The sequence below is a fragment of the Jaculus jaculus genome, chromosome X (genome assembly GCF_020740685.1).
Source record: "Jaculus jaculus isolate mJacJac1 chromosome X, mJacJac1.mat.Y.cur, whole genome shotgun sequence".
Lineage (NCBI taxonomy): Eukaryota > Metazoa > Chordata > Mammalia > Rodentia > Dipodidae > Jaculus > Jaculus jaculus.
In genome coordinates this window covers 149,734,659-149,747,352 of record NC_059125.1, presented here as the reverse complement: position 1 = coordinate 149,747,352, position 12,694 = coordinate 149,734,659, and the positions used below count along the sequence as shown (strand labels likewise).

At 48.8% G+C, this 12,694-nt stretch overlaps 1 protein-coding gene across 1 annotated transcript; it reads right to left on the bottom strand.

The window, feature by feature from the left end:
* Positions 1 to 5,840: 5,840 nt before the first annotated feature.
* On the bottom strand, positions 5,841 to 11,832 carry Cnga2 (cyclic nucleotide gated channel subunit alpha 2). Its single transcript, XM_004668916.3, has 6 exons — positions 11,723 to 11,832; positions 11,319 to 11,411; positions 10,386 to 10,556; positions 9,284 to 9,391; positions 7,408 to 7,514; positions 5,841 to 7,246 (listed from the first exon to the last, which is right to left on the bottom strand). Exons 1-6 carry the CDS (start codon positions 11,830 to 11,832, stop codon positions 5,841 to 5,843), a joined length of 1,995 nt encoding a protein of 664 aa, XP_004668973.3.
* Positions 11,833 to 12,694: the final 862 nt, after the last annotated feature.

Sequence of the window (12,694 nt, the reverse complement as noted above, 5' to 3'; positions counted from 1 at the left end):
GATCAAAGAAAGCCTCAGGGGGAGGTGACATTTGAGGTAACTTTGAAGGAGGAATTGGGGGGAAGGAGTAGGATTGAGCTGTTCTTTTTGGGGTGCTCTAGGATTGCTGTTAGTGTCTGCTGCATACCAAGACTAAGAACAACAGAATGATGAGGCTGAGAAGTGGGGGTCTAACCTCCTGTAAAAAGCAGCGGAAGCCAGCACCTCAAAGCGTTGGTGGGGTAAAAGACTCTGGTGAGCCCTATCTGTTGGATAGAACCAGGGAACTACAGGCATGAGTTTAGACGCTTATCACAAGAATGTCGGAAGACTGCTGGAATTTCTAAGCATAGAAGTAAGTGCGTGGATACGAACTGGACTTTGGAAATGAAGCAGGGCAGACTTCCTAGCTGATTGAGTGTAATAAAAGAAGGAAGGAGAAGAACTGGGTACTTCAGTGGATTTGACTAGAGCAACTGGAAAGATGTCATTTCCAACATGGAGAAAATGAGCAAGCTTGGCAGAAAAGTAATCAAGAAGTGAACCTTGCTAGGGATGTAGCTCTGTGGGTAGAGTGTTTGCCTAGCGTGCACAAAGCCCAAGGTTCAATCCCCAGGGCCACATAAATCCAATGTGTTGGCACATACCTGTAGTTACAGCACCCTGTAGGTAAAGGCAAATCAGAAGTTCAAGGTCATTTTCAGGAACGTAGTGAGGTCAAGGCCAGGTTAGGATACATGACACCCTTTCTCAAAAAAAGAAGACCGTGATTTGTGAGCTAGTATGGTGGTGTCAAGTAGAGGCTGGATACACACAATCGAGTGCATATTGCTTTCATTTGACATCAGAATCAGTATTTGTGTATTAATTTTATTTAGATCAACACTCAATAGGTGAGTTTATCCTGTACTTCAATGTTAAGCAATACTACTCATAATTCCAAGGATTTTAGACCTTCTTGTTTTGAATCCACATTCAAATAAGAAATAACAACCACAGTGTCCATGTTTCCTTGCGATTCGCCCCTAACATTCCTTCCTTTTCCAACATCCAGTAGGACTTGCCTGAGGCACTGATTGGCCTTCACACTGAGGAAGCTCTGTGGGCATTTGAGGGTCTTCTGTGAAGCTTTGTGGGAAAGAGACTGGTCCAACAGTTGTGTGAGACCCTGGGGGTACCACCTAAGTGCTCCAGCAGGACCTTCTCCATCTTCTACTTGGTGAGGTTGGGGGGGTCACCAAGGAGAACCCACCCCACTTTTTTGATGTCCGTGCGCCCTCTGGTGGTTGGGCTCCTTTTCTCTGCCTTGAAGACTCCCTTGTTCCTGGCTAAACAATGGAGAGGACCCCACTTTTGCCTCCCTCTGAAGAAGCACATGTCTCAGATGCCCTTCAGTTCCAGACTCAGGAACGTATAGAATAATGCTGTGGGGCTGGGGCTCAGAACAAGCCGCAGTGGAGGTGGCAGTTTGCAAGACAGGCAGGGGCCACCAAGGGTCAGGCAGGACGGGCCGGGGATGTAGTCATAGGCAAGGGGGCTTTATTTTCTATAGAGGGTCTGTGATGCAGAAACAAGAAAAAGAATGGCCGTATACAAATGGGAAATTTTCCTTCTGTGGGGATTTTCAGAGGAAAATAAAGAACATTCCAATTTAAACATTTGTAAATTAAGAGCAGAGAACATCAGGCTGTGCTGGATAAACAGAGCACATCATGGAAAATGTACTTCAGTTCTTAGGCTCCGGCTTGTTAAAGAGGCGGGGGCGGCGGCCAGCAACAGGCAGCGGAGAGTCACGATCTTGCTGAGAGAGCAGTGGAGGGGGCTGGTCAGAAATAGACACTGTCTGCCAAGGCTGACGTCCAAGAGCTTACGCAGGTGTCTAGGACATGTCCACAGAGATGTACAAACACAACACCACACACAAACACACACACACACACACACGTGTGTGCACGCACACACACACATACACAATTTCACTCAACATTAAGAAAACATAGGCTTTTCAGGCATAGCAAATGTTGCAGGCAGCTAGACACCAGGTTGTATGGAGAAAAGGCAACTGAGCCCTGAAGTCTGGGTTGTGAGCCACTGAGCTCCCCAGTGACCCAAAACGATGGGCTTCTTCGTCACTGGCAGAACTAGCCTCAAGACTGCACGTCTGCTTCATGCCCAGAAACCAAGCAGGCATGCGCAATGACAGAGAATGACCCAGGCTCCATGGAGAAAATGTGGCTGAATCCAAGGCCAGCATTTTCAGTGTAGCCACCCACCACTTCTGGCCCCAGTGCCATCCTAAGCTTGCAAAAATGACACCTTGTCCATGTTCCGGCATTGGTTGAAAAATGAACTCCTTAGTGTAACCGTAGCAACAAGCATCTTGGCAAGCAGCTAGCTAGGTCTCTAAAGGATCTCCCTCCTGTTGGTTGGTCTTCTTAAGCTGAAGGGGCACTTTTCTACATATATGTGTGTGTGTGTGTGTGTGTGTGTGTGTACACACACACACACACACACACACAAGAACATACAGCATACTGTCCCATCACAAATGCCATCTCTCTATTGCAGCCACTCTTAGGGAGCAGGACCTGAGCCTGGGTCAAGTGAGGTTCCCCTTGGTTAAGACATGTTGCTAGAAGCCAGGAAACTACAGAGGGAGACAGTAACCTGCAAGGTGGGAAACCAGAGTTACACATGCAATAAGGTGCCAATGGCTATAATAAGTGAAGAACTCTGAACAATTTTCAACTCAATGGCCAAAGAATTTGGAAAGATATTTCTGCAGCAACGATGCACAAAAAAATGGTCAACAAGGATGTGAAAATATGCACAGAATCATGACTTACTAGACAACTGCAAGGTAAAACCACAATGAAGTGTCTCATACTCATTAGGATGGCTAGGGACCCCAGAAAGAAAAGAATAAATGTTGGTGAGGGCGCAGAGAAACAAACAGTGCAGAAAGCAGTATGGTAATTTCTTAAAAAGGTAAAAAATAGAGTTACCATAGGGTATATGCCCAAAAGTACTGAAAACAGAATCTCAAAGATATATCCATGGACAGCAATATCCATAGCCCAATGGTAGGAAAAAACAAAAACTCGGGGCTGGAGAAATGACTCAGCGAATAAGGCACTTGCCAGCAAAGCCTGAGGATTCCTGTTTGATTTCCTAGTACTCATGTAAAACCAGATGCACAAGGTGGCACATGCGTCTTGAGTTCATTAGCAGTGCCTAGAGGCCCTTATGTGTCCATTCTCTCTCTCTCTCTCTCTCTCTATTCTCTCTCTCTCTCTCTCTCAAATTAATAGATAAATAAACAAGAGCTCATCAACAGATGAATGAATGAATAAACAAAATGGATTCTATCCACACAATGAAATACTATTTGGCCTTTACAACGTGAAGGAAATATAACAAGTGATAACAAGCATGGATGAATTTTGAAAACACTATACAATGTGAAATAAACCAAACACAAAGGACAAAGCTGCATGATTCTACCTATGTGAGGTTCCTAGACTTGTCACATCCATGGAGACAGACAACTAAATGAGGGTTGTTGGAAGCAAGGGGGAGGAGCGGAATGGAGAGTTGTTTAATGGATACTGAACTTTTCAAAATAAATAAACCAAAGTTTTGAAGATGAATTTTATCTAATGTGACTATGCCTAACACTTCTGAGATCTATACTTAGAATGATCAAGAGAGGAAATTTGATATCTACTTTCCCTGATAGATGAATAAATGAATGCCTATTGTACCTGAACTTGAAAGCCCTTCAGTCTACCTGCAGATGATATCCACTAACCAGCACTTGTTTCTCAAGCTGCTAACTCTCTGGTAATGACCAGATAAGATATCTGCTTCCCTGGAGCCAGCATTTCTCTTAAGACGTGGCCCTTGGCAGGTGTGAGCAGTAAGTTGAGTCCATGTGCTCCCTCACTTGTGTGTTCCCATTCTCTTGCGGTGAATAAATAGCCTCTGAATGTCTCCTCTGTGCCATACGTGTCACTAAACCTGCAGCCAGAACAGCGGGGGAGACTGTCTTGGCTGTACCTTCAAAGGGCCCCGAGGCTGGAAGGGAAACCACACGAGAGGGGAAGGATTTGTGCAGTGTGGGAGCCCCAAGGAGAGAGTGACTGCCTAGGAGGGGAGTGCGTACAGGCAAGAGGGTGTTCTCCAAGGATCTGCTCCCAAAGATAGAAACTAAAGGTGCTTCAGCTGCTACTGGCATCCCCATAGAAAGTGATGAAGATAGCAATGACAATGGCAATGACTTAGAGAATGAAAACTGTATGCACACTAATTAACGGAAGTCCTAGGAGCCATAAAAGAGACTTTCCTGCTGGTGGTATCTATGGAAATGAAGTCACCCACCACATTAAAAGTCTGAGATGGGGAGTTTCAGATAATCGAATGTAAATCCTTTATCAGATTTTAAGTTGTGCAGTACTTGAAGTGAAACACAATGAAAACTTTAACAGAAATTGTCTCTTAATACATTTACAGTCTTATATTTACAAGCTAAATATATAGGAACTCACAAATAAATCCCTTTTAAGTTTGCTGCTGTTTTGATGAAAAAAAAAACAAAAAAAAAAACGATAGGTCCCAAAAGACAGGTGGAGCTTAAGCAGGCACTGGAAGCTAGTAGAATTATGCCAGGGTGCAAGCCTCCGGTGAGAGATAGAGAAAAGGGCTAGGTGAAGTGAGCAAGAATGTGGAAGGCAGCATTGAGCAATAACCACAAGTAGCTAAAAGGAATTTATTAACTTTTAAGTGGCTCTCATTCACATATTAAGTTGAAAAGTATCTCCCCACCACCACCACCTCCAGGCTTCACGACAGCTCTGTGGAATGTGTCTGCATACAGAGGTGATGGCCAGAGCTGCCAGCCACCTCCTTCTCTCCGCAGCAGGGAAGCGCACCTTGAGTGAGCTACCATCACCTTCACAGCCCTGGCCTGCCCTGGGGGACAGACATAGACTCTGTGGCTCAGTGTCTTCAGCTACCTCTTAAATGCATGCGTGTGCATGAAAATGGAGTATTAGGAGCTCACATTAGAAAATGCAGTGGCCAGGGCCCGAGGGATGGCTTCGCGGTGAAGCCTGCAAAGCCAAAGCCAAAGAACCCAGGTTCAATTCCCCAGGACTCATGAAAGCCAGCTGCATAAGGGGGCACATGAATCTACAGTTTGTTTGCAGTGGCTGCAGGCTCTGGTGCACTTATTCTCTCTCTCTCTCCCTCCTTCCCTCTTTCTCTGTCAAATAAATAAAAAAAAATAAAAATATTTCTCAGGGTTGGAGAGATGGCTTAGTGGTTAAGCACTTGCCTGTGAAGCCCAAGGACCACCGGTTCGAGGCTCGATTCCCCAGGACCCACATTAGCCAGCTGCACAAGGTGGCGCACCCATCTGGAGTTCGTTTGCAGTGGCTGGAGGTCCTGGTACACCCATTCTCTTTCTCTTTCTCTCTCTCTCTCTCCCCCTCTCTCTCTGTCTGTCACTCTCAAATAAATAAATATTTTTTAAAAAAAAAAAGAAGGAAAGCGCAGTGTCCAGAATTAAGTGGAGAATGGCTGGGTACAAGGAAGCCAAGGAGGGGAGTCGGGCAGACCCCTCAAGCACAATTCCTCTGCCTACCTCTTCCTTCTCAGACTTGGGTGGGCTGAAGCTCCTGGAAGCCCACCCAACACGATCGACCCTGTCCACAAGCTTGGACACCAACACCTGAAGCCTAGGCAAGGCCCTGGGGAGAGCAGGAGGGACGTGAGGGGGATGCTCGTCCCTCTGCAGATCTACACAGCTCTGCTAGCTCCTGGCCAAAAGCAAGGCTGGAGAGGCCGTGGAGCCCTGCTGCCTACGGCTGCTCGGCAGAAGCCAGCTCGGGGCTGTTTAAGCCATCTGACAAGTAGTCGTCCTCGTGGCTCTGCTTCACCTTGGTCTCCAACACTGTGATGCGCTGCTTGAGCTTCTGCTGGGCTCCGGTGTACTCTGCCAGCAAGCGGCCAAAACGCGTGTACAAGGTGTCCATGTTGGTCTCCAGCTGCTCCAGCTTCTCCTGCACATCCACCTCCATGCTGGCTGCCACCTCGTTCTCGTCCAGCAGCCCCTCTTTCATCAGGATCTCTCGACCCCGCTCCTCCAAGACCTTCTTGGCATCGGGGTACTCAGTCACCGCTTCCATAAGATCATCCTTGGACAAGCAGAAGAGATCTGAGTAGCCCAGACTGCGGATATTGGCTGTGCGCCGGTTGCCCATTTTACTGCCCTTGATGTTAAGGATGCTGATCTCTCCAAAGCAGCTCCCAGCCGAAAGCAAGGCATACTGCGTCACGCCATCATCGGCCACTACTGCCAACTTGCCCTCCTTGATTATGTACATCTCCTTGCCAATGTCCCCTTTGCGGCAAATGTAATCTCCAGGGCTAAATACCTGAGGACGAAGCTTCAGTACCAGCTCCACCAGCAGGCCAGCCTCACAGTCGTGGAAGATGCGGACCTTCTTGAGGGTGGCCAGGTGCACGTTGATGGCGATCTCAGCCCGGAGCTTGGCCGGCAGGTTCCTGAGCACTTCCCGCTCATCGACCGTCTTCTTGTTGGTCCACAAGTAGTCGAACCACTTAATGACTTTGGCTTCCATCTCCTTGCTCACCTTGCGGAACTGCATGTAGTGCTTGACGGCATCGATCTTGGCCTGGAACTCTGCTCGTGTGGCGTTCATGTTGGAGATCATGGAGCCCACGTTTCCCACGATGGTGGCAAAGATGAGGACACCAATCAGGAAGTCGAAGATGACAAACAGATACTCTTCATCCTTCACAGGCGGTGGGGTCTCCCCAATGGTGGTGAGGGTCAGCGTGGACCAGTAAAGGCAGTAGATGTACTCCCTGGCCAAGTAGCCATACTCGGGGTCAGTGATGTTGGGGTAAACCCAGGTGTCAACCCCGAAGCCAATGGATTTGGAGATGGCATAGTAGATACAGGCATTCCAATGGATGATGACCAAGATGTAGAGGACCAAGTTGCTGATTCGGAAGATGTTGGGGTAACTGGTACGTGTCTCCGTGCGATCAAAGAACTCGAACATGCGGGCAAAGTGTAACAGGCGGTTAAAGCGTACCTCAGGATTGTGGATGCCCACGGCAAAATAGATGAGGTCCGTGGGAAGGATGGAAGCCACGTCCAGCTTGAACTGCAGGGTGTGGATGTAGTTGTCTCGTAACTTCTTGGGATCTTTCACAAGCAGCCCCTGTTCTAGAAAGCCTAATAGAGGTAGAAGGCAGCATGTCACCTCGGCTGTCAGGCCTGTCCCTCCCTATGAGATGATACTCAACAGGGAACAAACTGCTCAGTCCTCTCCCCTGTGGATGTCTATCGATCACATAGGCCCTAAGAAGCCACCTGTATGTATCCTTGGTACTCACCTGTACGCAATCGGATAAAGAGGTCTACAATGTAGACCACATCCGAGAAGTAGTCCAGCACCAGCCATACCATGAAGTAGCCTCTCTGTAGGTCACTGAAGCAGGCTCTGCAAGAGGACATGGCTGATGTCACCTTCCTAGCCCACTAAAATCTCCTGGAGGCCTTAAGCTGTGTGGCTGCTTGTACATGGCTTAAAATGGCCGCCAGGGACACTGGTGAGTCAAGGTTCCTTTGGTACCCAGAAGATACTTAATGCCTAGTGAATTATTTGCCTGGGGGTGGGGACGGTTGTGTGCGTGTGTGCACGTGTGTGTGGTTATGTGTGGTATGTGTATGTATGTGCAGATGCCAGAGGAGAACTTTGGGTATCACTCATCCACAAATTTCCTTGAGACAGGGTCTTGCCCTCAGCCTGGATCTGCCATTTGTCAGTCAGCAAGCTCTAGTGATTCTCCATCCCCCGGCAGGCTGAGATTACAGAGGTGGATGACTATGCCCACACTCAGCTTTTAATATGGATTCTGGAGAATGCAACTGAAGCAGTCTCAGGCCCTTCTGCTGAAGCAGCAGGAGCCTTAATCACTGACCCATCTCCTAATCCTATGACTACTGACTTCTACCCCAACCCTTTCCATTAAGTAGATACCACTGTATGTCCATCACTGCTGACCATTGCTTGTCTTCCTCTCCCACTGAAAGGTGAGCTCCAGAAAGACAAAGTACACTTCGTGGCCATTACCATATGGCTCATGTATATCCCAGGCCCCTAGAATTGGCATGCTTAATGGTGGGATTCAAATGAATAAGGCAATAGAAGACCATTGGACTGGCTTCCATGCTTATCACTTCAGTACATGCCTACTGAGCACCCTACATGAAAGCCTGGCCTATGAGATGAGGATGTGGGAAGTTGCTAGGTTTAGGATAGAGGCAATGGACAATGGAATGGAGAAAGGTTAGATGCTGCAGGAGCTTTGTGGAAGAATTGTCAAGGATTAGCCACCAAGTGGGTAGATCTTAGGAAAGGGCCTAGGGAGGAGGTAACGTAGGGGAGAAATCCGGTGATCAGCAAGTATAGTACTCCTCAGGAGGAATGGTCACATTTAGACCAAACTCCCACACAGTGTACTGAACAATCTAGACCATAGTGTCCAGCCACACTGAGCTATCTGTAGATAGGGGCCTTGCAAATATTGTTTCTTCTGCCCAGAATACTCCCTCTGTCAAGCTCACATATCTAAACAGCTGACTGTCTCCCACCAAGAAGACCTTGGTGAAGGTCTCAGAGGGGCCTGTTCTGATGGCTGCCACTAGTCCCAAATCACCTTAGTCATTTCTTCTGTTGTGTGCCAGCTGAGGGCAACAGGAAAGCAGACATCATGCCAACCTTGCTCCCCATAGCACAGAGCACACTTCCTAGCACCCCAAAAGCACTCAGACAAATCCTTGCTGAGTGAGAAACTGAGGTAAGCTGTACAGAGTTATGGAAAATGCTGTCGATGAGAGGAAAACCAAGTCCAGAGGCCTTAAATGCCATCTTAGGCTTGAACTCTATTACATGGAGAGTGGGGAGCCATTGGGAAAGGTTTAGAAGAGGAAGTGGCCTTAGTCAAATCCCAGTTTCTAACAAGCTTCATCTTGGCCAACATGCATGAAAAAGTAGATCACAGACACCAGGAGAACAGATGTGAAGCCTTGATGGCATATTGGATAGTGGGGAGAGTTGGAGGTGACAGGTTAGATAAAGGTGTTTTGGACAGCTGGGAAAGTCAGAAGCACAGATTGGTGTAAACGCTGTTGACAGTTGGGACTACTGTGACCTAAATACAAATTCCCATGGGCTGCGCTGCTGTGCCTGGTCCTTCCCAGGCTCACCTGGCCACCAGCAGGCACCAGTTGTAGAGGACAGGCATGGCAATGACAAATAACCACCGGTAGTACCAGTCCCCAGCTGGATCCAAGACAAATAGTTCAAATTTCTTCCTGAAGAAATAAAAAGAGGCCAGTCAGTACTGGGGACGAAGAGTCCCAGAATAATTAAGGGGATACGTGGTAGGAGGGTTAAATTGGATTGGGGTTCCATGTTTTAGGCACCCCCAGCCAGTCCCCTGTCTCACTCTGACCATAGAAGGGCTCATTGGCTTCTCTGGCTTCTGTAAGAGCTGTGCCTAGAGGGCATGCCAACAGCAGCGCTTTCAGGAGATGTGGGTGAGGAAGTATGCCAAGATGATAATAGAGCTTAGGCCTATTCTCATATTCTACCCTTCCCCCTGGGAAGAGAGAGGAGCTCCACGTGCTTCCTGCCCGTCCCACCCCTCCCTCTTTGCCTCCTGGCCTCCAGCCTCCAAATCACTTTCCCAGATGTTACATCCTAACTTGGCATGAGCCTTTTCCCTCCAATGACCAGAGGTGGAGAATGTTAACTTGGCCAGACATCCACCATCGCCCACTCATTCCTCCAACATCAGACAGGCCGGCTCAGCCCTCTCTGCCCTCCTGCCTGCTCCTGCTCAGTCATGTGGGTCTTGTCCTCCAGGGCCCGCATGACCCATATGCTTGATCACAGTGGAGCTGCGGGCATTCCCTCAGGAGTACTCAGATTACAGCCTCTCTTATCATCATTTACTGGCTGCTAGAGCTGGGGCTGGGAGCGACATGCCTTGGCCTGAGCCCCCACCCCAACATTTGCTCTATGAGCAGCAAGAGGGTGTCTAGCCAGTAGGCAGCTAAGGCAAGAGAAGCCACCAGAAGTTCTCCTGGAAAGGAGATCATGGCTACTGGAATGGCTATGCATAAGGACAACGTGAATGTCCATAGAAAAAGCAAATAACAACAGCATAGCAGATCATCTCTGCCCAGCTCCTTGTCGACGGCGACAGAGCTTGGCACAGCCCGAGCCTGCTCTGGTAGAGCCATTAGAATTCCCACGGACTTCTCCCGTTGCATGCTTAGAACCCCAGAGTGTGCACGGCTGTACTTGGCGCCCTTTCCCTCGCCATCCTTGTCGCCTTTTCCATCTCCCGGCTGTGTCGTCACGGTGTGGAGCTCGGGCCCCCGGAACCGCTCCAGGAATGAGTCGGGCCTTTGTTCCTCCTCCCGGAAATTCTTGTTCGCCCACTCTCTGATGACCCCCACCAGGCGGACGATCCTAGAGGGGAGAAAGAGGGAGCGTGGAAGGCTGGCCCCAGACTGCTGGCCCTCTGCTGAAGGACATGGAAGACAAACAGAGAAGCCTGGAAATAGGCCAGGCCATGATTTCCTGTATACTAGGAGCTGGAAAGCAGCCAGCATTGAGGGTAAGTGCATGACCCGGAATGCATCCTGTGAGAGAGGATGTTCTACGAAGATTTCCCATGTAAGGTGCCATTTCAGTTCATTGTAAAGAACAAACAGGAGACCTTCAGGGCAAGATGGACTTTGTGTCAAGTCAGGATAGGCCTGGATAAAGGTTTCTCCAGGTTTTCTGGGTTCCCAATGGAGCCCATTAAACTGTAATGGCAACTTTGGGACCCTCTACATATGCTCCTCTGCTGTTAAAGGTATATCCCCTCAATGCTGAGATAGCCAACTATGAGGGGAAGGTCCCCAGGACAATCCCAGCTTGTCTCACGGAAATGCTGGGTTGTCCAAGCCTCTAGGGTCTTATAGAAAAGCCTTGTGGAGAGCTGAGGATGTAGCTTGGCTGGTCAAGCGCTAGCCTAGCATGCACGAAGCCCTTGGTTCAGTCACCAACATAAAACCAGGTATGGTGGTGCATGCCTGTAATCTCCACACTGGAGGTGAGACGAGCAAGGTCAAAGTCATCCTCAGTTGGGGTCAGCCTGAGATCATGAGACCCCCATATCAAATCTACAACAGCTGCAAGGACGAGGGCCGAAGAAGTAGCAGCAGGTCAGTGGTGGGGACTCACCTTCGGAAGCCACCCCTTCCTCTTTGTGGGGTGTCCATCTCAGCCAGCCTTTGAAGCTCTGAAGATGTGTCATCATCCGCTGCAGACTGTGGCCTGCAGAGAAGAACCGAGTTGAGCAGGGTAGCTTAGTAAGACTTTGATTTCCTCCTGAGACCTACCTAAAAATCTTATGGTCCCCTCAGAGGGTGTCCTAGAGCCAAATGACAATATGGCAGAGCTGAAAGGAAGTAGCATATAACCTCTGGGTCATAGATAAAGTCATCCACTCTTAGCTAGGGGGCAGCTCAGGGGTAGAGGGATTGCCTCATATATGCAAGGCCCGGATTCTATACCCAGTCGAGCAAAAGAAATAAAGAGAGGGGGAGAAGGGATGGACGAAAGGAAGGAAGTCTCAGTGGACTCACCTGCTCCCTGTCCTGGGGTCATCTTTGCCATTGGCCTTGATGGCAGGTGGGGCATGATAGTTGTGGTTATTAGCTGGGGAGCTCTTCACACCATTGGATTTTTCGGTCATCCTCCATGTACACCCAGGAATGTCACCTGCCAGAGAGAAGAACCAACGAAGCCCCTAGATGACTATAGAGAGAACAGGGTGAGGATAGAACCTCTGGCTTTAACTGGTCATGCGTCAAAAGATTCAGGAGAGTGGGCTGGAGAGATGGCTTAGGGGTTAAGCGCTTGCCTGTGAAGCCTAAGGACCCCGGTTCGAGGCTCGGTTCCCCAGGTCCCACGTTAGCCAGATGCACAAGGGGGCGCACGCGTCTGGAGTTCGTTTGCAGAGGCTGGAAGCCCTGGCGTGCCCATTCTCTCTCTCTCCCTCTATCTGTCTTTCTCCCTGTGTCTGTCCCTCTCAAATAAATAAAAAAAAAATTTATAAAAAAAAAAAAAGATTCAGGAGAGTAAATGAAATAAAACCACATTTTGCATCATAGCGCTATTTACATTTCAAATGGTCTATGAGGGTAAGGGCATACAGTCATTTTCTTGGTCCTTGGCCCCTGAGGGTGCTTAGTCCCATTGCTCTATATTGCTCAGCTGTATTTGGAGGTCCTGAGGCTTGCTCGAACAAGGAGACCTGAACAGGTCCACACACAAAAAAGAGGAGTTTAAGAAAGAACAATCCATAAAAGAAAAAGGAGGTTGCGTCCCACAGCGTCTCTTGTGGGGGAGGCTGGGGGTCAGAGAGTCTCATAGCAGCCATTCTTTGCTGGAGCTGATCAAAGCCCCCCCACACCAGATGTAGATAGAAATGGTGAGCAGCACCCCCCCCCCCGCAAGTTCCCTTGGCCCCTACTTCGGGACTAACCACGGCTGTAACTCGACAGTTCATGGAGTCCAACCCCATCCCCGTGCAGATTATTCCAGCTTCTGAAGCC